This window comes from Dasypus novemcinctus, chromosome 16 (genome assembly GCF_030445035.2).
Source record: "Dasypus novemcinctus isolate mDasNov1 chromosome 16, mDasNov1.1.hap2, whole genome shotgun sequence".
Lineage (NCBI taxonomy): Eukaryota > Metazoa > Chordata > Mammalia > Cingulata > Dasypodidae > Dasypus > Dasypus novemcinctus.
In genome coordinates, this window is record NC_080688.1 from 96,792,621 (window position 1) to 96,814,484 (window position 21,864).

At 59.6% G+C, this 21,864-nt stretch overlaps 1 protein-coding gene across 5 annotated transcripts in view; it reads right to left on the reverse strand.

The window, feature by feature from the left end:
• Window positions 1-1,055: 1,055 nt before the first annotated feature.
• SLC66A2 (solute carrier family 66 member 2) overlaps window positions 1,056-21,864 on the reverse strand; it is a 59,487-nt gene continuing 38,678 nt past the window's right edge. For all 5 annotated transcript variants that reach the window (XM_058277933.2, XM_058277932.2, XM_058277934.2 and 2 more), the window contains 2 exons: window positions 12,819-13,035; window positions 1,056-2,203 (listed from right to left, as the gene is read on the reverse strand). In XM_058277933.2, coding sequence (XP_058133916.1) covers window positions 2,005-2,203; window positions 12,819-13,035 — 416 coding nt within the window. In that variant the 3' untranslated portion in view covers window positions 1,056-2,004. The remainder of the gene's footprint in view (window positions 2,204-12,818; window positions 13,036-21,864) is intronic.

Sequence of the window (21,864 nt, forward strand, 5' to 3'; positions counted from 1 at the left end):
CTGGACACTGACCCTCAGGCCTGCATGGAGCTGGCCCCGTTTCCCCACGTGGGCCTGTCTCGCTGGCCTGCCCGCTCCCCCAGGGCAGGGACTGGACGTCTGCGTGGTCAGGCTGCGCTGCCCTGTGGGGAGCCACCACCACGGGCCCCAGGCCCCTCACAGGCCCCTCCTCTTCCTGCTCCGAGCAGTCTGCGTCCTCGTCACCTGACCCACAGGCTCGTCGGGGCTGTGAGGTCCTCAGGCAGGTGGGCCAGAGCCCGGGGCGCTGGGGCGCTTTGTGGTAACTTGGGATCATGAGCGCCAGGGGACAAGTTGAAGTCGACAACGCTGGGTGTCGGAAACCCCCGTGTCTGCTGCCAAAAGCCCCCATGCCCGCCCCATTTAGGGAGTTCCCAGGTGGCCGGCTGGGAACTGCAGCGGCAAAGGCAGCTCTCGAGCTGGGGCACAAGCTGACTTTACGTTGGTTTCACATCTTTTGAGCTCCGCGTCTGCTCTAGGCTGGCGTCCCAGTGAGATGGACACTGCCCACCCCACGAGAGAGTAGCACCACCATGCTGTCCCCGTTTCCAAAATACTATCCTTGTGTCCAAGTTTATACCGTGTCACCATCACGAGAGGAAGAATTGCTCCTTACCGTCTTAACCCACAGATGTGCCCCAAGCTCGTGACGCCGCCCTGCCCTCGGCCACTTCTCTTGGGCTGCCGAGGGCTCACGTCCCGTCACGAGGAGCCGGGAGGGAAGGTGCTGTTGAACGCGTCGGCCGGCGGAGCCCAGGCTCCCAGCAGTGGTGCCGGAGGCCGGAGCCCTCTGCAGACAGCGGGTGGGATGGGCGAGCCGGTGCCGCTGTGCAGCCAGGCAGGGCCCAGGACCACCTGGGCTGGGGAGCCGCCGGGCTGCCTCGGGGACGGGGTGGCCGGGCCGCCCTCGCCTGGCTCCCAGCCGTCCTGCTGCTTCACAACAACGTCCATGTTCCGTTTGCGAAGCCACGGTGAACCGTATATCGTTTGATTTAAAGTCACCACAATCAACACGACACACCAGCGTGTAGGACACATTCAGCACAGAAGGTGCACCAGAACCGGTGGCAATTTAATTTGGAGGCAATGACTGCTACAGACATTTCCCTTCATCTTTAAAGATAAACATTTTTAAAGCATTTTGTAGGCCCAAGAGCTGTAAGAGCCTTGCTCAAACATTCAAGAGCTTCTGAGGAAAACTCAGGAGGAAACGGCTTTGCAGGTTCTCACAGCAAAGAGCGCGGCCGTCGCTGTGGGTAGAGCTTTGGCACTGGCGGCAGGGTCCAGCCTGCCCAGAGAGCCCCCCGCCTGCACACGGGGGTGCTGGCCGCTGGTCGGCGAGGCTGTGAGGGTGCCCGCAGGCGGCGGACCTGGGCGGCAGGGCCCTGCCCGTGCCGTCGCCTTCCGTCCTGGGAGACGCAGCTCAGGGCTGTGCCCCTCACACACGGTGCCAGGGGGAAGACCCCAAGACCTCCCCCAGCGGGGGTCTGCGCCTTGGCAGGTGGCCCCGGCGCCCCCACCGGCCAGCCAGGGGCTCCTGTGACATGGAACTCAAGGCCCAGGACCCTGGCCAGGGCCCACACGACCGCAGGCATCTGCCAGCACCTCCCAGGAAGAGCCTGAAGCTGGACCCCCTGACCCAGCCCCAGGCCGCAAGAGCCTTCAGAACTCCAACTCTGGTCAAATAAATAGGTGGCACAGGTAAAAAGGCGATACGTACACAGCTCCTTTCCGGCCACGCCAGGCACACAAAGCTCTGCCCCAGGGGCCTCCCGGTGCCCCGGCTCCAGCCCCGCCCCCAGCCTGCCCCACCAGGTAGTGGCGGCAGCCCCCTCCCACAGCCCTCTCCTGCACCCCCATCCTTGGAGGCACGCGTGCACGGGGAGGGGCGCTCCTCGGGCGCACGGGGGCTGCTCCTCGGGGGCGCGACGGGCGCCCCTCGCCGTCGCCTCGCCCACCCCGGCCCTCGCCCCGGTCCTGGCGTCCTCAGAGCGCCTTGGCGCTGGCGGGGTGCGCGGCGGGCTTGGCGGGGCGCTGGGCGTAGGCGCGCGCCTGCACCAGGATGGCCAGGTCCACCAGCACCTGCAGCAGCCCGCACACCGAGAACTGCAGCGGCGCGCGGTTCAACAGGAAGTAGGCCGTCTTGAAGGTGTCACCGCTCGTCCACATGAGCACCATCTTGATGCTGCGGAGACAAAGGCGGCGGTCAGGGCACAGGCCGAGTGCCAGGCCCTGGGTGCGTGCGGCAGGGGGAGGGGCTGCTCCAGCCCAGGGCAGCGGCGGCACCCACGGACGTGCCTGCCAGCCTCCACAAGGTCTGGGCTGGGAACCACGGCCATCCCGGGGTGGGAGAGGGGGACCTGGGGGAAGAAGGGGAGGGCTGGGCACGTGGCCAGGCCTGCTGGAGCCCCCGCAGCAGCGAGCCCCGACGCAGCGGCCCTCAGGTCGTGGCTGGAGCACTGAGGGAGCGGGGCCGAGGACGGGGCCCCCAGGCTGGCAGCCTCCACCTCCCCAGGCACGTCGTCCTGGACGCGCACAGGGTCCAGCTCGGAAAACTCAGGAAGGGGCACCCACGCCTGCAGGGCTGACCGGGGAGCAGGGCTGACGCCCTTCCTGAGCACCCGCCACCCCTGCACCAGGGGTACCGGAAACAAACCAGGGCCCCAGCGCCGGCCCACCCTGCTGACCGCCGGGCGAGATGCCCCGACGTCCTTACGCACGACTCCTCAAGTGACTCCAGGACGTGGGTGCAAACTGCCCCCGGGCGCCCTCTGCACACACAAAACCACGAATAAGGAACGGGTGCCACTCCTGCCGCTCGTCCTACACGCATTTCCTACCTGCACTCGGCATTTTTGACCACAGCTTGCCAAGTAATGAAAACTTGTATTTTTCTGCATAAACTAAGTTTAAATTCAACACATTTCCATCAGCTGGCTGAACCTTCTATGAACCTTTTGTGGCCGAGAGGGCTGCGCGGTGGCCAGGGAGGAGCGGGTGCTGACGGCTCTCCCTGGCCTAATGACCCGTGTCCCCGCTGCACGCTCACAAGTGGCAGCCCCTCTGCCTGCTGAAGCGCCCAGCAGACCCTGGACAGGAGGCAGAGCGCCTTCCTGCCTCTGCACACACCTGGGTGAGCTCCCCAGGGGCCACTGCCTGGGAAAAGGGCTCAAGATCACAAAAGTGGCAAGCTCCCATCCAGCCTTCCGTGATAGGCTGTGTCTATAGCATTTTATCTGCCCTGAAGTGTTGGCTCATGATGTTTCAAAATAGTTTTTAATTAGTTGGTTACTAATTCTGTTTTTTAAAAAACCCATGGTAAGTGGACTTGGCCCAATGGATAGGGCATCCACCTACCACATGGGAGGTCCACGGTTCAAACCCCGGGCCTCCTTGACCCGTGTGGAGCTGGCCCATGTGCAGTGCCGATGTGCACAAGGAGTGCCCTGCCACGCAGGGGTGTCCCCCGTGTAGGGGAACCCCATGCACAAGGAGTGCGCCCCGTAAGGAGAGCCACCCAGCGCGAAAGAAAGTGCAGCCTGCCCAGGAATGGCACCGCACACACGGAGAGCTGACACAACAAGATGACGCAACAAAAAAACAGATTCCTGGTGCCGCTGATAAGGATAGAAACAGTCACAGATAAACACAGCAAATGGACACAGAAAGCAGACAACTGGGGGGGGGGGAGAAGGGGAGAGAAATTTCAAAAATAAAATAATAAATTTAAAAATCTACATTTCTGGCCTTCCTTAGATCTTTTTCAGACTTTCAGTGATGAGTTCAATTTCTTCGGCAGATACAGGACTGTCCAGGCGATCGACTTCTCCTTGGTCAGTTCTGGTAGCGGTGGCTTTCGAGGAACTGGCCTGTGCTCCCACGTCGTCACACGTGCGGGCGCAGGGCTTGTCAGTGCTCCCACTCCATCCCCCGGTCCTACAGTGTCCCTCTTCCATCCTGTGAGTCACTTTGCTTGCTTCTTTGTCAGTCTGGAGGCAGGTTTTTCAATTTTCATGGCCTTCACAAAGAACCACCTTTTGCTTTAATTGATCTTGTGGACTGTTTTTGTTTTCAATGTCATTGTTTTCTGCTATCTTGATTGTTGCCCTCATTCTGCCTGCTTTGGGTTTATTTTGTGTTCCATTTCCTAGTTTCTTAAGGTGAAAGCTCAGACTGGTGATTGGAGACCCTTCCTCATCTCACACAGCATCTCACATTATGCTGTAATTTCTAAGCACACTGCCATGGCACCCCCAACCCCATACAGACCGAGAGAGGGGCAGCTCTTGGGGCTCTCGCCACCCACGCCCAGGCACAGTCGGGAACACTCCAGGCCGGGAGACAGGAACCCCTCCTCGGTCGCTCACAGGTCCAGCTTGGTCTCGCCCACTCCCTCAGCATCCTCAGGCCACTCGGAGACAGGCTGCCTGGCCTCTCCGCCTCCTGCAGAGCTCCGAGACGAGGCAACACTGCCCCAAGTGGCAGGTGCATCCCCAGCCCTGCCGTCCCCTCTGCGGGCAGTGCTGGTGACCCTGCGGGAAGGAAGCCGAGAAGCAGGCAGAACCTTGTTGCTGTGACTTCCCCACTCTCCAAAGTCCCTCCTTCCCCGCTGCGTGGACACCAAGTCGGAGTCGGCGAGTTAAGCAGCTCTGGCAAGCTGCAGGGCTGGAGGGGGCTGCACTGCGGCCTGCCCACCCCACGAGCAGAAAGCACGAGCAGGCAGGGGCACTGGGCCCGGGCAGGGGCGTGGCGTTACTGTGCAGGCTCAGGCTGCCCACCACTGCGGCCAAAGCTGGTGGCCCAAGATGGAGCAGGCAGCGGGGAGCGCCTGGACAGCCCGGGGCCACACTCCATCGGTCAGATCTGCCCGGAGGCCTCAGCCAGGGCACTCTGCAGCCCCCAAGCTGCACTCCTCGCGGGGAGCTCCGCACCGACGCGGCCAGCGTTCCCTGGGAGCTGTTTCTACAGAAGGCCGAGAAGACGGGGACCCCCCGCAGGGGCCGAGACTGAGCACAGGTCACACCTTTCAGAGCTGAAAGGTCAGGGCATTTTTAACAGTCGACCCAAAGGCCCGCCCTCCCAAACCAAAGGAAGTGGAACCGCACACACCACAGGAGGCTCTCCCTCCCAGGAGGATGGGGGTCCGGGGGTCCCTCAGACGCAGGGGTGCCGCCGAGGGGGGCCCACAGGGGCGGGGGGTCATGGGGAGGTGGCTGGCGGGCCCCTGCGGACGCAGCGAGCGGAGGCTGACGACAGCACCGAGCGCGGCCCGGATGCCTTGGTCAGGGACCGTCCTGGGCGCGTGCACTGGGCAGCCAGGAGCACCTCCCAGATACGCCTCGCACGGCCGGTGGACGCCGGACGTGACTGGGTGCCCGGGTGCCGCCCACTGCAGCCCACCGTGAGCACTTCCCCAGGCACCGCCGCCTTCGTCCCACGCCGCAGTTCATGGGATGCTTTACCCGCAAGGAGGAAAGGGGGGCTCAGGCCCCAAAGGGGAGTCCAGGGGGCAGGGGTCTCCTTGGCTAAGCCCGTCCTCCCGCGGTCAGCCTGGCTCGGCCACCCCCCGCCGTCTTGCCTCAACAAGGAGCTCCAGGAGCCGCCTGGAAGCGGAAGCCCCGCCCACAGCCGAGAAGCCAGTTTTGGGGTGCAGGAGGGGAGACTTGCGGCCTCCTCCTCGCCCTCCTCAGGCACGTCCCGCCTGCAGCTGCCACCTCCCCTTCCCAGCCCACGCTCCTCCGGCCCCATCTGCACCTGCCCCAGTACCTCATGCTTGGCTCCCGCATTGCCCCCCCAAACTGCGCGCCCCGACCCTGTGCTGCCTGCGACGCCTCCCCGGCCCCTCAGCCTTGCTCCACCGGCGCAGCCTGCCCACCCAGCCCCCCGCAAGCCTGCGGCATCTGGGGCAGGCCCCCCCTGCACCCCACTTCTGCCCGCCCCAAACACTGCACCAAGGCTTTCTCCTTCCCACTCACCCATAATTCAAAATCCCCCCAGAAGACATCCCAGAGGAGAAAATCCTCAAACCCTTGTGTGGGCAACAGTCCCTTCGATGTAACGGCAGCAGGGACTTCATCAAAATCAGCAAATGATTCCATCAAGAAAGTAAAAATCAGCAGCGGACTTGGCCCAGTGGTTAGGGCGTCCATCTACCACATGGGAGGTCTGTGGTTCAAACCCCGGGCCTCCTTGTCCCGTGTGGAGCTGGCCCACGTGCAGTGCTGATGCACGCAAAGAGTGCCCTGCCAAGCAGGGGTGTCCCCTGCGTAGGGGAGCCCCACACGCAAGGAGTGCGCCCTGTAAGGAGAGCCGCCCAGCGCGAAAGGAAGTGCAGCCTGCCCAGGAATGGCGCCACACACACGGAGAGCTGCCCCAGCAAGATGATGCAACAAAAAGAAACAGATTCCCATGCCGCTGACAACAACAGAAGTGGACAAAGAAGACGCAGCAAATAGACAAAGAGAACAGACAACCAGGGTGGGGGGGGAGGAGAGAGAAATAAATAAATAAATCTTAAAAAAAAAAAGTAAAAATCTTGCAAATCAAATAGCTAATAAGAACTCCCATAACTTGACAACAACAAAAAAAAAACCTAATTTTTAAAATGCGCAAAGAACTCGAATGGACGTTTCTCCAAGAAGATATGCAAATGGCCAACAAGTATATGAAAAGATGCTCAATATCATTAGCCATCAGGGAAATGCACATCAAAAGCTCAGTGAGAGGGAAGCGGAATTGGCTCAATGAACAGAGCATCCACCTACCACATGGGAGGTCCACAGTTCAAACCCCGGGCCTCCTTGACCGTGTGGCTGGCCCACGTGCAGTGCTGATGCGCGCAAGGAGTGCCCCGCCACGCAGGGGTGTCCCCCATGTGGGGGAGCCCTATGCACAGGTGGTGTCCCCTGTGAGGAGAGCTGCCCTGCACGAAAGAAAGTGCAGCCTGCCCAGGAATGGCGCCGCACACACAGAGAGCTGGCACAGCAAGATGACGCAACAAAAAGAGACACAGATTCCCAGGCCGCTGACAAGAATAGAAGCAGGCACAGAAGAAAACATAGTGAATGGACACAGAGAGCTGGCGGGACAGGGGAGAGGAGAGGAAAAATAAAAGCTTTGAAAAGAAAAAAAGCTCAGTGAGAGTCCACTTCACACCCAGGAAGATGTGACCGGAAGCCCCTGCCCCGCTGGTGGCGCGGCTGGACGATAGCCGATGGGCCTCAGAGGCCGGCCCCGCCCCACCTCGTGCCCGGCAGTCCCCCCCCAGGTGTGCAGGCACGGAAGGAGCACGTCCTTCCACGCACGTGTATACAAATGGGCACAGCGTTCCCCCTAACATCCCCTAAGGACCTCCCAAGCGTTCGTCAGCCGAGGATAAGCAGAATGTAGTAAAGCCAAACAGTGGAATCATTCCCAAAAGGAACGAAGGGCTGCGACGTGCCACAGCAGAGACGAGCCTGTGCACACGGTGCTGAGTGGAGTAAGCCAGACACAGGACAAGCTGATTCTGTTTCTACGAGAAACCTAAAAGAAGGAAACTCAGAGGCAGAAAGCTGGAGGCTGGGGGCACGGGCAAAATGGGGAGCGACTGCTGATGTTGTGGGGGTGATAGGAATATCCTAAAATTAGATTGTAGGGGAGGCCGTTCGGGTCTGTGGCTACGGACACTGATGTAACTGGGAGTGGACTGACTCGAGCCCAAGTTTCAGGACTTCGGGACGCACTCTCCCTTACGTTGTGCGCGCTGCATTGACTCTTCATTCCCCTAATTGCGCACATCTAGATCCCTCTGCGGTAGGAGTCTGGGAACCTGCTACGTGTCAAAGACTGTAAAGAACAGCAGGTGCAGGCAAGAAGGACGACGAGGCGGCGGGGGCGACGCACCCCACTCCCCACGCGGGCGGGACCCCAGCGCTGCCCGCGCTGCGCGCACCCGCACACCTGTTCTGACGCAGCGCGTGTCCTCCGCGCGGCAGCTCAGGAGCCGGCGGGGCCAGGCGGCGAGGCGGGCGGCTGGGAGCCGCTGCTGCGGGACGGCTGTGCGCGGGCGTGCGGGGGTGGCCCTGGCGACAGGTCCCGCGCCCCTGCCCTTCCCGGCCTCCCCAGGCGCGCTCTTGTCTCCCTGCGTTCCTCACGGCTGCCCCACTAGAGCCCATCCCCACTGGCCCACCGTATCCGCTCCGTGCCGAGTGTTTTAAATGGCTGGCTTCCTCTGATCTTTTACACCCACCTCCTGGCTCTCCAACAGTAGCTTGTTAGGAAATAGTCTTCAAATCCTGTAAAAAGTAGAGGAAGAAGAATAAAAATATTCTTACAGAATTTGCTTTTTGGATCTCTCTGCCTTAATTAGTAAACTTATCTCAAAAGCCACCTCAGTTTTATCACTGGTTCAGAAGCCACAAGTGTTATTTAATATTTTTTAGAAGGAAAATAATTATTCAAAATTATCTATGGCAGTTGAAGAAAGCTTTTGCTCCAATGCAGATAAATGTGTGTGTGTATGTGTATGCATTTGTGTATGTGCAAGTGTGCATGTCTTTGTGAATATGCATACACACCTGCGTGGACAGTGCATGTGTGCATGTGTGCGGGTGCATGTATATGCACTGCATGCCTGCATGTGCATGTGCACATGTGTAGCTGTGCATGCGTGTGCACTGCATTGTGCATGTGTCTGTGTATGCATGTGTGCATGTGTGCATATCCATGTATATGCTTGTGTACATGCATGTCTCTGCATGTGTGCATACACTGCATGCCTTGTGTGCATATGCATGTGTGTTCTTCGTGTGTCTGTGTGCATGCATGTGCACCCTTTAAGCGAGCTCACTGTGGCATGGCTTTCCAGCAGGTCTGATGTGAGGCCTCTAAAGTCACAGCTATGAATGGAAAGCTCACAAGACACTCACATTCTTACCTGCTGGGCCCCTACTATTACCTTCTTTTTTTAAGAGGGTGTATTAGTCAGCCAAAGGGATGCTGATGCAAAATACCAGAAATTGGTTGGTTTTATAAAGGGTATTTGTTTGGGGTAGGAGCTTACAGATACCAGGTCATAAAGCATAAATTACTACCCCCCCACAAAGTCTATTTTCAAGTATTGGAGCAAGATGGCTGCCGACGTTTGCGAGGGCTCAGGCTTCCTGGGTTCCTCCCTTCCAGGGTCTTGCTTCTCTGGGTTCAGGGTTACTCTCTCCCCGGGGCTGGCTTCTCTTTCCTCTGCTTCCCTGGGCTCCAGCTTAAGGCTTCAGCATCAAGCTCCAACATCAAAACCCTCCACTCTGCCCTTTGCCCTGCCTTTTATCTCAACACCCTAATGATGTGGCTCAAGCAAAGCCCTAATCATAACTCAGTCATGCCCAGGTACAGACCAGATCACAAACATAATCCAATATCTATTTTTGAAATTCATAACCACGTCAAACTGCTACAGAGGGTGAAACCCACAAGCCCAGCAGCTCCACGCACACACAAGGCCATGCCTCCACCACCTTGCTCTAGTGTCATCAGCGTAGGACACCCCACAGCCACCGGGAGCCACCCCTTTCCCTCCCCAGGCCCTGGCGGCCCCTCACTTGCTGTCTCTACTGTGGGCATCTCACATAAACAGAATCACACACTAAGTGGCATGTTTTGAGGTTCATCCAAGTTGTGGCCAAAGCACTTCGTCCTTTACCATCCATCGCACAGACACATCCCAGCTGAGCTCCCCGTCCTCGACGACGGACGTGGCTGCCGTGGCCTCATGTCACCTTAAGCCCCCGAGGGTTATCTAGTTAGACGCGAGCAGAACCTGACCACCCTAAAGCCAGCTCAAGGGCACTTGCACCTGCCTGGTCTCAGGTTCGAGGCCCCTCTAGGTCCTCCGAGAAAACGGTGAAAACTTCACACTGTCATTTTTTGGGCTCTCTTACCAATTCCCATCAAAACCAAGTGGTTGTTTTTTTGTAACGTGCCTCTAAGTTTTCACACCTAAAATTCATCTGGAAATGCAAGGGACCAGGTTAGCCAAAGCAAACTTAGAGGGCTCAGGCTCCCTGGTTTCAAAACTACAAAGCACTTTAATCCAGACAGCGCGGTAGAGACATAGAGATCAAACAGATCCCCAGTGGGGGAGACCCCCGGCCAGTGGCTGCCCCGCCCTCTCCTTCCGCTGCCCCCGCGGCCCGCGGCCAGCCCACCCTCTGGGACCCCACCGGTCCCTCCGACTCAGGAGCCCCTTCCTGGCTCCCTCGTATGCTGCCTGAGGACAGAGGCCCCCGTCTCCCCGCGGCCAGCCCTGCCCTGCCTCGCCCGACAGGGCCCTTCTTGGCCATTCCTCTCCACCTCCACTTCCCTGCCCAGCAAAACTCTCCCCGTGGAGGCAAAGCGTGCCCTCCAGCAGGACACACGGGCCGGCGCTGCTGTGCTCAGAGGACCATGGCAATGTCCTCCCAGGACACCGACCCGCCCCAGAAGCACCACCACAGCCGCCTACGTCACCAGCCTGGAGGCGACTGCCGCCAGGAAGCACAGAGCCGTGCTGCGCCTGCACACCCGGACCCATGCCTCCCTCCAGTGGCCACGTGGCCATCTTCCGAGGGGAGCCGCTGAGCCCAGAGGGCAACGAGCTCGCAAGCTCTGCCTTCCTGGGACTGGGATGCTCAGCTCTGTGTGAGCTGCCACCCCACGCAGCTCTCCAGGTCCTTCGCTGCCATGCCTCAAATTCCCCGAGAATTAGGACGATTGGCTGGTTGCCTACATGGGAGAATTCCTGCCTCAAAGTCTTCCAAGAAGGTCAACCACCACACCAGGGAGCCAAGAGTGCCCACAACTGCAAGCAGGAGAATTGCATCCAACATCCATGTGGGATCTAAGCCCCCTCTCTATATAGAGGTGGAGTGGACATCACCATCCCAGGGTCCACAGGATGGAGGAATAGAGTATGGACTAGAATGGACTTACTGATATTCTACTATGGAACTATTATGATTAACAATGGAAGAAATTGTAGTATTGATGTGGAGAAAGTGGCCACAGTAGCTGCTGAGGGTAGAGAGAAAGGGAAGAAGAGATGTGATGTGGGGGCATTTTCAGGACTTGTTTTGGAGTTGTCCTGGGTGATGCTGCAGGGACAGACGCTGGACATTGCATGTCCTGCCGTAACCCACTGGGTGGACTGGGGGAGAGTGTGGACTACAATGTAAACTCTAATCCATGTGGTGCAGCAGTGCTCCAGAAGGCATTCACCAAATGCAATGAATGTATAATGATGAAAGAGGTTGCTGATGTGGGAGAAGTGGGGTGAGGGGGTGGGGGGTATATGGGGACCTCTTATATATATTTTTAATGTAACACTTAAAAAAAATAGAGGAAAAAAAAATCTTCTATCAGTGTTCTCCTGCTTCTCAAAGGTGATTTAGAGCATCAGCAATTTCATTCTTCGGTTTGTTCATTCAGTGAACATTTACTACTTGAAGCGGTATGTCGGCCAGTCTCATCCCTTCCCGTGGGTGTGGCCCGGCTGTCAGACCTTGGGAAGGTGACACGCTGAGGTGTGGCCCACCTCACTCAGGGCAGGTCTTGATCCTCCTCCTGGCCACAGGGAGCAAGAGCTGAAAGTCAGGAAACCCGGAGGAGAAGGCAGAGGCCAGCAGACGCGCCACGCGCCTAGCCGAGGAGAGGAGCCCAGGCGTGCCGGCCACCGGTCTCTGGGAAGAAAGTGTTGCCGTGATGATGCCTTGATTTAGACACTTTCTCAGCCTCGAAACTGAAAACTAATAAACCATCGGCGCACGTCATGGCACGTGCTTTCGGCAGCCTAGAAAACCAAAACCCGGCTCGGGCGCCGGGAGGCGGGTGTGGGGCGCAGGGCCTCGGTCTCGTCCGTCAGGCAGGGGAGTCGCAGGTGACACGGGGATACCTGGCACGTGTTAGAGACCGCTGGCCCCCTCCAGGCCCAGGGTCTGATCCGGCAGGGTGGGCACACAGCCTGCGAGCCTGGAGCCCCCACGGCGATTCTGCAGAGCAGGTGGACTCGTCCACACATCGGAAAAGGCTCAGGCTGAGAGAAGCGCTGCGGAGGGAGCGCTGGTGGCCAAACTCGGGCTGGAGCAGGCCCTGCGCCCCACACCCGCCTCCCGGCGCACCTTCAAGGACCCACGGGCAGCGGTGGGGGACAGGACCGAGCACACAGCCTGCCAAGGACTTTCCAGACCTGTGTGCAAATCCCAGAGGGTTTGAGCCAAGCATGCGAAGAGGAAAAAAGGGAAAAAAAACTGACTTCTATGATAAGGACCTCACGATAAATGGGACCCGCGGCTTGGGAGGGCCAGGCAGCAGAGGACGAGCGCACCGACACAGATAACCTGAGACCAGCACCACGTCCAAGAAAGCGGCAGGGCCGAGCGAAGGGAACGCCGAGCGTGTCTGCATGTCTCCCGCGGTCAGAGGAAGGACATGTCCAGGGTACAGGCAGACCGCGACTGGAGGGGCCAAGGGGGACACTGCAGTACTGAAGCCACAGGGACCCAAGGAAACTGGAGGGTGTGCAGTTGGGACTCGGAGGAGAGGATGTGCGGCCGTGGGGAGGGGTGCTGGGCCGGCGCGGGGCGGGGCTGCAGGGGCTGGCGGGCTGCACCGCCGTGGACGCCCAGGCACGCTCCCGGCCAGCGCCCCTGCCGCCCCCCTCCCGCCTGGGCAGCTCGCTCCAGGGGACGAGGCCTGGCCGCTCGGGCCACCCAGGGCCCCAAGGAGCCGCTCTCAGCCCCCGACCCACCAGCCACGGCCCCCGCCACGGCCGGAGCGTGGCAGCCCCCTACCTCATGCCCTCCGTGGAGCGGTGCCGGTAGTTGCGGTAGAGCTGGGGCACGCCCAGCAGGGCCTCGGTGAGCACGGCCAGGAAGCCGAGCGTCTCCACGAACAGGGCCGAGTCGATGGACAGGTAGGTGACGCAGCCCGCCACGCCCGTGAAGACCAGCACGCACTGCACGTAGTCCGCAAAGCAGCTCCAGTGCCAGAAGTGGTGCGGGTCGAAATCTAGGGGAGAGGAGAGCGGGTGAGGAAGGGGGGTGAGAGCAGGGGGTGCAGGGAGGTGAGAGCAGGGGGTGTGGGGGAGGTGAGAGCAGGGGGTGTGGGGGAGTGAGAGCAGGGGGTGTGGGGGAGAGCAGGGGTGCAGGGGGTGAGAGCAGGGGGTACAGGGGGGAGGTGAGAGCTGGGGGTGCAGGGGGGTGAGAGCAGGGGGTGTGGGGGGTGAGAGCAGGGGTGCGGGGGGGTGAGGGCACGGGTGCGGTGGGTGAGAGCAGGGGGTACGGGGGGGAGGTGAGAGCTGGGGGTGCGGGGGGGTGAGAGCAGGGGGTGCGGGGAGGTGAGAGCAGGGGGTGCACGGGGGAGGTGAGAGCAGGGGGTGCACGGGGGAGGTGAGAGCAGGGGGTGCAGGGGGTGAGAGCAGGGGGTGCACGGGGGAGGTGAGAGCAGGGGGTACAGGGGGTGAGAGCAGGGGGTGCAGGGGGTGAGAGCAGGGGGTACAGGGGGGAGGTGAGAGCTGGGGGTGCAGGGGGGTGAGAGCAGGGGGTGTGGGGGGTGAGAGCAGGGGTGCGGGGGGGTGAGGGCACGGGTGCGGTGGGTGAGAGCAGGGGGTACAGGGGGGTGAGAGCAGGGGTGCAGGGGTGTGAGAGCAGGGGGTGCAGGGGGTGAGAGCAGGGGTGTGGGGGGTGAGAGCAGGGGGTACGGGGGGGTGAGAGCAGGGGGTGAGAGCAGGTGGTGCAGGGGGTGAAAGCAGGGGTGCGGGGGGTGAGAGCAGGGGGTACGGGGGGGTGAGAGCAGGGGGTACAGGGGGTGAGAGCAGGGGGTACGGGGGGGTGAGAGCAGGGGGTGCAGGGGGTGAGAGCAGGGGTGCGGTGGGTGAGAGCAGGGGGTGCTGGGGATGAGAGCAGGGGGTGCAGGGGGTAGGTGAGAGCAGGGGGTGTGGGGGAGTGAGAGCAGGGGGTGTGGGGGAGAGCAGGGGTGCAGGGGGGTGAGAGCAGGGGGAGGCAGTGGTGAGGGCAGGGGGAGGCAGGGGTGAGAGCAGGGGGTGCAGAAGGAGGGCAGGGAGTGTGGGGGGTGAGAGTGGGGGGGCAGGGGTGGGTGCAGGGGGAGGGCAGAGGGTGGGGGAGGCAGAGGTGAGGGCACGGGGTGCGGGAGGCAGAGGTGCGGCAGGGTGGGCAGAGGTGCGGCTCCACCTGCGGTGCTCTGGGCTCTCTGGGGAACTCGGCGTGGGGTCACTGTGGCTGGAAACCCCTCCTGCAGCATGAGGGGGGGGCAGGCCCCGGCTGATGGAACCCCCCAGCCCCCGTGGGGTTCTCCCAGCGGGTCACCCCGCAAAGTGTCTGAGCCCCGCAGGGAGCACGGCCGAGCCCCTCCACAGTGAACCGTCCGCCGGGGCTCACACCCATCCCACCGGAAGGTCAGTGCCCCCCGCCGCGGCCTGGGGCGTAGAGCCTGCGCAGCGGCTCCTCAGGGCCACGGGCAGCGGGTGGGGGCGCCTCGGTGGGACGGGGCGCCAGCAGGCCCGATGCCAGTCCAGGGTCAGCGCTTCTCCTGCCCTCGCAGCTGGGCAGCCCACGACGCGGGGCCAGGAGCCTCGGGTGCGCGTGCGTCTCCTGACAGCTCGGAATCGCGGACACAGCGGAGTGGGAGTGCATGGGGACACGTAGACACAGCTCCCACCGCCAGAGCCCGAGGGCCCCACGCCCAACGCCGCCCATGCCAGGAGGTGCTGGCATCCAGCGGCCAGCAGGGCCACCAAGCTCTCCGCACACAGAGCCGCTGGGAGAAGAGGCACCGGGTGTCCCCCAGCACGGAAGAGCTGGCTCTCCCCCAGCCGTGAGCCCCATCCTCTTACCAAGGACAGGGTGAGGCTCGGGCGCGAGGGCCGCGCGCTCCAGGACGAGCTGCCCCGTCCTCCCCACTGGCCTGGTGCAGAATGTAAGCAACAGCCGTCAGCTGGGACTCAGCCCGCTGGGCCTGGCGTCCACTTTTCAAAAGTAAAATCTCACTTCTCCCCGCAAAACCCAGTCACAGTTACCAGTATTGTTTCCATACTGGGTAAGGAAACTTAGTAACATCATTTGATCTCAGTTACATAGTTAGGAAAAGATAGAACCAAATAAATATATTTTGAATAAAGAAATAAACCAATTAGGGTTTTCTCCACAGGTCCAAACAAGGGTACTTTCACCAAAATGTGTGTATATAAATGTCTGCGTGAGCACTAGGTAACTCTAGTGTGAGGAATGACACGACTCAATTCAACCTTCATTTGGCAAACGCTACATGTGTTTAAGCACAGCAGGAAACAAGGATGAGGGTCTTACGACTGGGAAATAATCAGCCCAAGATAAGCATGGCTCTGGTCCCACGTAACAGAGCTTCAGAGCAACGTGAGCAACTTACCCACATCGCACACAAAGCCCAAGAAGATTAACAGGAACATAAAAATAACCAACACCCACAAAGGCACAATTCACAAAGCCAGGAATCCAATAAAAAATACCAGGCATACAAAGAAATAGAAAAATAAGACAAAGAAGGAGACAAATAAGCAACTGCAAATGACCCAGCACTGACACCGATGTTAGAATTAGCAGACTAACATATCAAAATAGTTCTTACACCTGTATTCCATGTGTTCAGAAAGTTGAGACACAGAAAATGCATCTATTTTAAACACCCAAATAAAACACGAAGAATGAAAATTACATTTGAGATGAAAAATACACTTTTTAAGATTTCCAGCAGATTAGACAACACAGAAGAAAAGATGAATGACCTTGGAGACAGAGCAACAGAAACTATCCGAAGTGAAAGAGAGAAATGCACATTTTAAAAATGAACAGAGCACCAGGGTGTGTGGGACAACTCCAAGAGGCACGATGTACGTGTGACTAGAGTCCCTGAAGGGGGAAGGAGGAAACACACACAAAATTTGAAGAAACAATGGCCCAATTTTTTCCTAATTTGGTAAAACCAATAAATAACTCTAAGCGCACAGGAACCCTTGCCCAGGTACGTCTTCATCAAACTCCTCAACGCCAAGCGGAGGATCGTGAAGGCAGCAGACGAAGAGACATACTGTGTGCGGGGAGCAGGGGAGGTGAGGGCAGATCCGCATCACAGTCAAAAAGGCGCAGAGCAACGCCCTCGAGGGACTGAAGGGGGAACTGTCAACCTGAAACTCAGCCAGGGAGAGCGCCCTCAAAAGCGAAGGCAGGGAAGACGCTGGGCGTTCAGAAGCTGACGGGGTCCGCCGCCAGCAGGCCCCCGTTAGAAATGCTGAAGGACGTCCCGCGGCAGAAGGAAAACCGGGAGAGAGAACCACGGCTCCGCCCAGGAGAACAAACACTGGAATGGTAACAAGCAGCAAATCTGTAAGACTTTTCGTTATAATTTAAGCCTCCTTAACAGATAACTGACTATTTAAACAAAAAAAGAACAATATAGTATGGAGTTTTAACTTACATAAAGTTTAACATAAGACAACAATTGCACAAAGGTCAGGAGAGAAATAATGAAATATACTATCACAAGGTTCTCACATTATATACTAAGTAGCATATTATTACTTTAAGGTAGACTGAAATAAGTTAAAGATGAATACTAAAAACCTTAAAGCAGCAACAAAACCAACAAAGGAGATAAAATCATAAAAAGTACTCAATTCATCAAAAAGAAGTCAGCCAAAGAGGAAAAAGGGAATCAGGAACAACTGTGCAAAATAGAAAACAAATAATAAGATGACAGATTTAAACCTAGCCTTTTCAATTATCACATTAAATGTACATGGCCTGAATAGCCCAATTAAAAGGAAGATTTTAATAAATCAGATTAAAATGTAAAAAGCAAGCAATTTAAGTACAATGACTTGTAAAGTTAAAAATACAGGGAAGGGAAGCGGCTGTGGCTCCGTCAGCTGGGCTCCCGTCTACCACATGGGAGGCCCTGGGTTCACGTCCTGGGGCCTCCTTGTGAGCGCAGCTCGCCTGCACGCCCCAGAGAGCGGCCAACCCACAAGCGCCATAGAGAGCCGACTCAGCAAGGTGACAAACAAAAAGGGAGACAAGCAAAAACGCAGAAGAACACACAGCAAATGGACACAGAGAGCAGACAGCAAGCAAGCTGTGAGGGGGGAGGGGAAATTAAATAAATACAGACACAAAAGAATGCACAGCGAATGGACACAGAGAGCAGACAGCACGCAAAAAGACACAAGGGGGGATAAAAAATATATTGCTATAGGCAAGCAATTGTGGATCAAGCAGTTGGGTACCTGCCTACCACATGGGAGGTTCCAGGTTTGGTTCCCAGTGCCTCCTAAAGAAGACAAGCAAGACGGCAAGCTGACACAAGATGATGCAAGTAGATGATGCAGCAAGGAGACACAACGAGGAAACACAATGAGAGAGACAACAAGCAAAGGAGTAGAGGTGGCTCAAGCAATTGGGTGCTTCCCTCCCACATGGGAGGTCCTGGGTTCAGTTCCTGCTGCCTCTTAAAAAGATGAGCAGACACAGACCATACAATGAACAGGCACAGAGAACAGACAGCAAGTGCAAAATGAGGCGGGGGAGAAATAAATGAATGAATGAATGAATAAATACATAAATAAAAGAAATCTAAAAAAAATGTTTAAAATATTCCATGCTAACACCAATTGAAAGGCTGCTGCTGACAAGAATGCAAGCAGATACAGGAGAACACACAGTGAATGGATAGAGAAAGCAGACAACTGGGGTGGGGCAGGAAAGGGGAGAGAAAAAAAATATTTAAAAATAAAAAAGAAGGGGAAGCAGACTTGGCCCAGTGGTTAGGGCATCCGTTTACCACATGGGAGGTCCGCGGTTCAAACCCCGGGCCTCCTTGACCTGTGTGGAGCTGGCCCATGCGTGGTGCTGATGCGCGCAAGGAGTGCCCTGCCACGCAGGGGTGTCCTCCGTGTTGGGGAGCCCCACGCGCAAGGAGTGCGCCCATAAGGAGAGCCGCCCAGCACGAAAGAAAGTGCAGCCTGCCCAGTAATGGCACCACACACACGGAGAGCTGACACAAGATGACACAACAAAAAGAAACACAGATTCCCGTGCCGCTGACAACAACAGAAGCAGACAAAGAAGAACACACAGCAAATAGACACAGAGAACAGACAACCGGGGTTGGGGGGGAAGGGGAGAGAAACAAATAAATAAATCTTTAAAGAAAAGAAAAGGGGAGCAAAGCCACTGCCTGAGCCCGGCGGCCGCCTGGGGGAGCACTAGCAAGAGTGACAGCTGTCCTGGCCCCAACCCCGACCCTCGAACCCTGACCCTGACCCTGGCCCCGGCCCCGGCCCTGGCCCCAGACCTCGATCCTGGCCCCAGCCCTGGTCCCTGACACCAGCCGCCAACCCTGGCCCCTGCCCTCAGCCACTGACCACTGGCCTGGGCCCCAACCCTGATCCCTGGCCCCAGTCCCTGGCCCTCAGCCACTGACCCCTGACTCCAGCCACTGACCCTGGCCCCCGGCTCTGGTCCCTGACCCCAACCGGCTCAGGTCTCACTCTGCGGAGCAGCCCGGCAGGCACGTGGCCCCACAGGTGAGGCCACCACGGCTCACGTGGCCGGCTGAGCTGTTGGCGCACAGGGTGGGGGTGGGGTCCCCGGCCATGCACCGCCGCCTGGACCGGCAGCCTGGATGTTCACTTCTCACAACATCCTAAAGGAAACCATCAGAATGACCCCTTCTCAGGTGACCTTCAAAACAAGAGGAACTCTTGCCAGGAGAAATGTTTGCAAAATGTGGACACTGACGCTGTGGGAAACTGGACTCCAAATGCTGTGGCTCTTCCCCCAGCGAGCGAGACACGTGGACGCGCACCACGGAAGCAACCCTCGTCCTCAGTGGAGGAGCTAGTGCAGCGGTACTGCCGCAAACGGTGCTTTTAGAGCCAGCGGCTCTCGGTGGCCACGTCAGGTCACAGCTCACAAGGGGGACTCAGCTACAGCCACCAGCAACGCCCTTTAGAAGTGGGATTACACTGACCGTGGGCACGTGGGGTCACAACGGTGCAGGAACGCTGGCTCCGAGTGGCTGACGTGTCAGACAAGTAAAGTTACATCTGCATTATTCTGAAAAACCTCCCATCTCAATAACCAAGAAAAAATGTTTTAAATCTAGATTGAGGGTCAGGCTGACACTAGAGGTTCTGGAGGAAGATGACGATAGGGTTTCCCCACCATCTTCACAAAAAGTCTAACAGCCTGGAGGTGCCTTGGTGAGCAACAAGGAGTTCAAGCGCCACATTCCCTGCCTGACCGCCGGCCACAGCGCACACCCGACGGCGGAGCGGGGTACCCTGGGCTGACCCTGCCTGACCGCCGGCCACAGCGCACACCCGACGGCGGAGCAGGGTACCATGGGCTGACCCTGCCTGACCGCTGGCCACAGCACACACCCGATGGCAGAGCAGGGTACCCTGGGCTGACGCTGCCTGACCGCTGGCCACAGCGCACACCCGACGGCAGAGCAGGGTACCCTGGGCTGACCTGCCTGACCGCTGGCCACAGCGCACACCCAATGGCAGAGCAGGGTACCCTGGGCTGACCCTGCCTGACCGCTGACCACAGCGCACACCCAACGGCAGAGCAGGGTACCCTGGGCTGACCCTGCCTGACCGCTGGCCACAGCGCACACCCGACGGCGGAGCAGGGTACCCTGGGCTGACCCTGCCTGACCGCTGGCCACAGCGCACACCCGACGGCAGAGCAGGGTACCCTGGGCTGACGCTGCCTGACCGCTGGCCACAGTGCACACCCGACGGCAGAGCAGGGTACCCTGGGCTGACCTGCCTGACCGCCGGCCACAGCGCACACCCAATGGCAGAGCAGGGTACCCTGGGCTGACCCTGCCTGACCGCTGGCCACAGCGCACACCCAACGGCGGAGCAGGGTACCCTGGGCTGACGCTGCCTGACCGCTGGCCACGGCGCACACCCGACAGCAGACGGGGTACCCTGGGCTGACCCTGCCTGACCGCTGGCCACAGCGTACACCCAATGGCAGAGCAGGGTACCCTGGGCTGACCCTGCCTGACCGCCGACCACAGCACACACCCGACGGCGGAGCGGGAGCCCTGGGCTGACCCTGCCTGACGGCTGGCCACAGCGCACACCCAATGGCAGAGCAAGGTACCCTGGGCTGACCCTGCCTGACCGCTGGCCACAGCGTACACCCAATGGCAGAGCAGGGTACCCTGGGCTGACCCTGCCTGACCGCCGACCACAGCACACACCCGACGGCGGAGCGGGAGCCCTGGGCTGACCCTGCCTGACGGCTGGCCACAGCGCACACCCAATGGCAGAGCAAGGTACCCTGGGCTGACCCTGCCTGACCGCTGGCCACAGCGCACACCCGACAGCGGAGCAGGGTACCCTGGGCTGACCCTGCCTGACCGCTGGCCACAGCGCACACCCGACGGCAGAGCAGGGTACCCTGGGCTGACGCTGCCTGACCGCTGGCCACAGCGCACACCCAACGGCAGAGCAGGGTACCCTGGGCTGACCTGCCTGACCGCCGGCCACAGCGCACACCCAATGGCAGAGCAGGGTACCCTGGGCTGACCCTGCCTGACCGCTGGCCACAGCGCACACCCGACGGCGGAGCAGGGTACCCTGGGCTGACCCTGCCTGACCGCTGGCCACAGCGCACACCCGACAGCGGAGCAGGGTACCCTGGGCTGACGCTGCCTGACCGCTGGCCACGGCGCACACCTGACAGCAGACGGGGTACCCTGGGCTGACCCTGCCTGACCGCTGGCCACAGCGTACACCCAATGGCAGAGCAGGGTACCCTGGGCTGACCCTGCCTGACCGCCGACCACAGCACACACCCGACGGCGGAGCGGGAGCCCTGGGCTGACCCTGCCTGACGGCTGGCCACAGCGCACACCCAATGGCAGAGCAGGGTACCCTGGGCTGACCCTGCCTGACCGCTGGCCACAGCGCACACCCGACGGCGGAGCAGGGTACCCTGGGCTGACGCTGCCTGACCGCTGGCCACGGCGCACACCCGACAGCAGACGGGGTACCCTGGGCTGACCCTGCCTGACCGCTGGCCACAGCGTACACCCAATGGCAGAGCAGGGTACCCTGGGCTGACCCTGCCTGACTGCCGACCACAGCACACACCCGACGGCGGAGCGGGAGCCCTGGGCTGACCCTGCCTGACCGCTGGCCACAGCGCACACCCAATGGCAGAGCAGGGTACCCTGGGCTGACCCTGCCTGACCGCTGGCCACAGCGCACACCCGACGGCGGAGCAGGGTACCCTGGGCTGACGCTGCCTGACCGCTGGCCACAGCGCACACCCGACAGCAGACGGGGTACCCTGGGCTGACCCTGCCTGACCGCTGGCCACAGCGCACACCCAATGGCAGAGCAGGGTACCCTGGGCTGACCCTGCCTGACCGCTGGCCACAGCGCACACCTGATGGCGGAGCGGGTACCCTGGGCTGACCCTGCCTGACCACTGGCCACGGCACACACCCGACGGAGGAGCAGGAGCCCTGGGCTGACCTCTGACCTTCTATGGAGACCTCCGTGGACTGGCTCAGGGCGTCGATCTCCCTGGACAAGTGGGGACAGCGGCTCACCGGCCCCCGTTGCCGAGAGTGCTACAATTCCTTCTCTTCCCATCATGAGCAGAAATTCCAGGGCAATGATAGGCCAAGTGAGAGTGGACTGTAATTACTGAGCCACTGCCAGGACACAGCTGTGACACGAAACCTTCATTTTCCAAATACTGGAAGCCGAGAGCACCACTGGATGCTGGACACCGAGTACAGGGAACTCTACAACTGCCC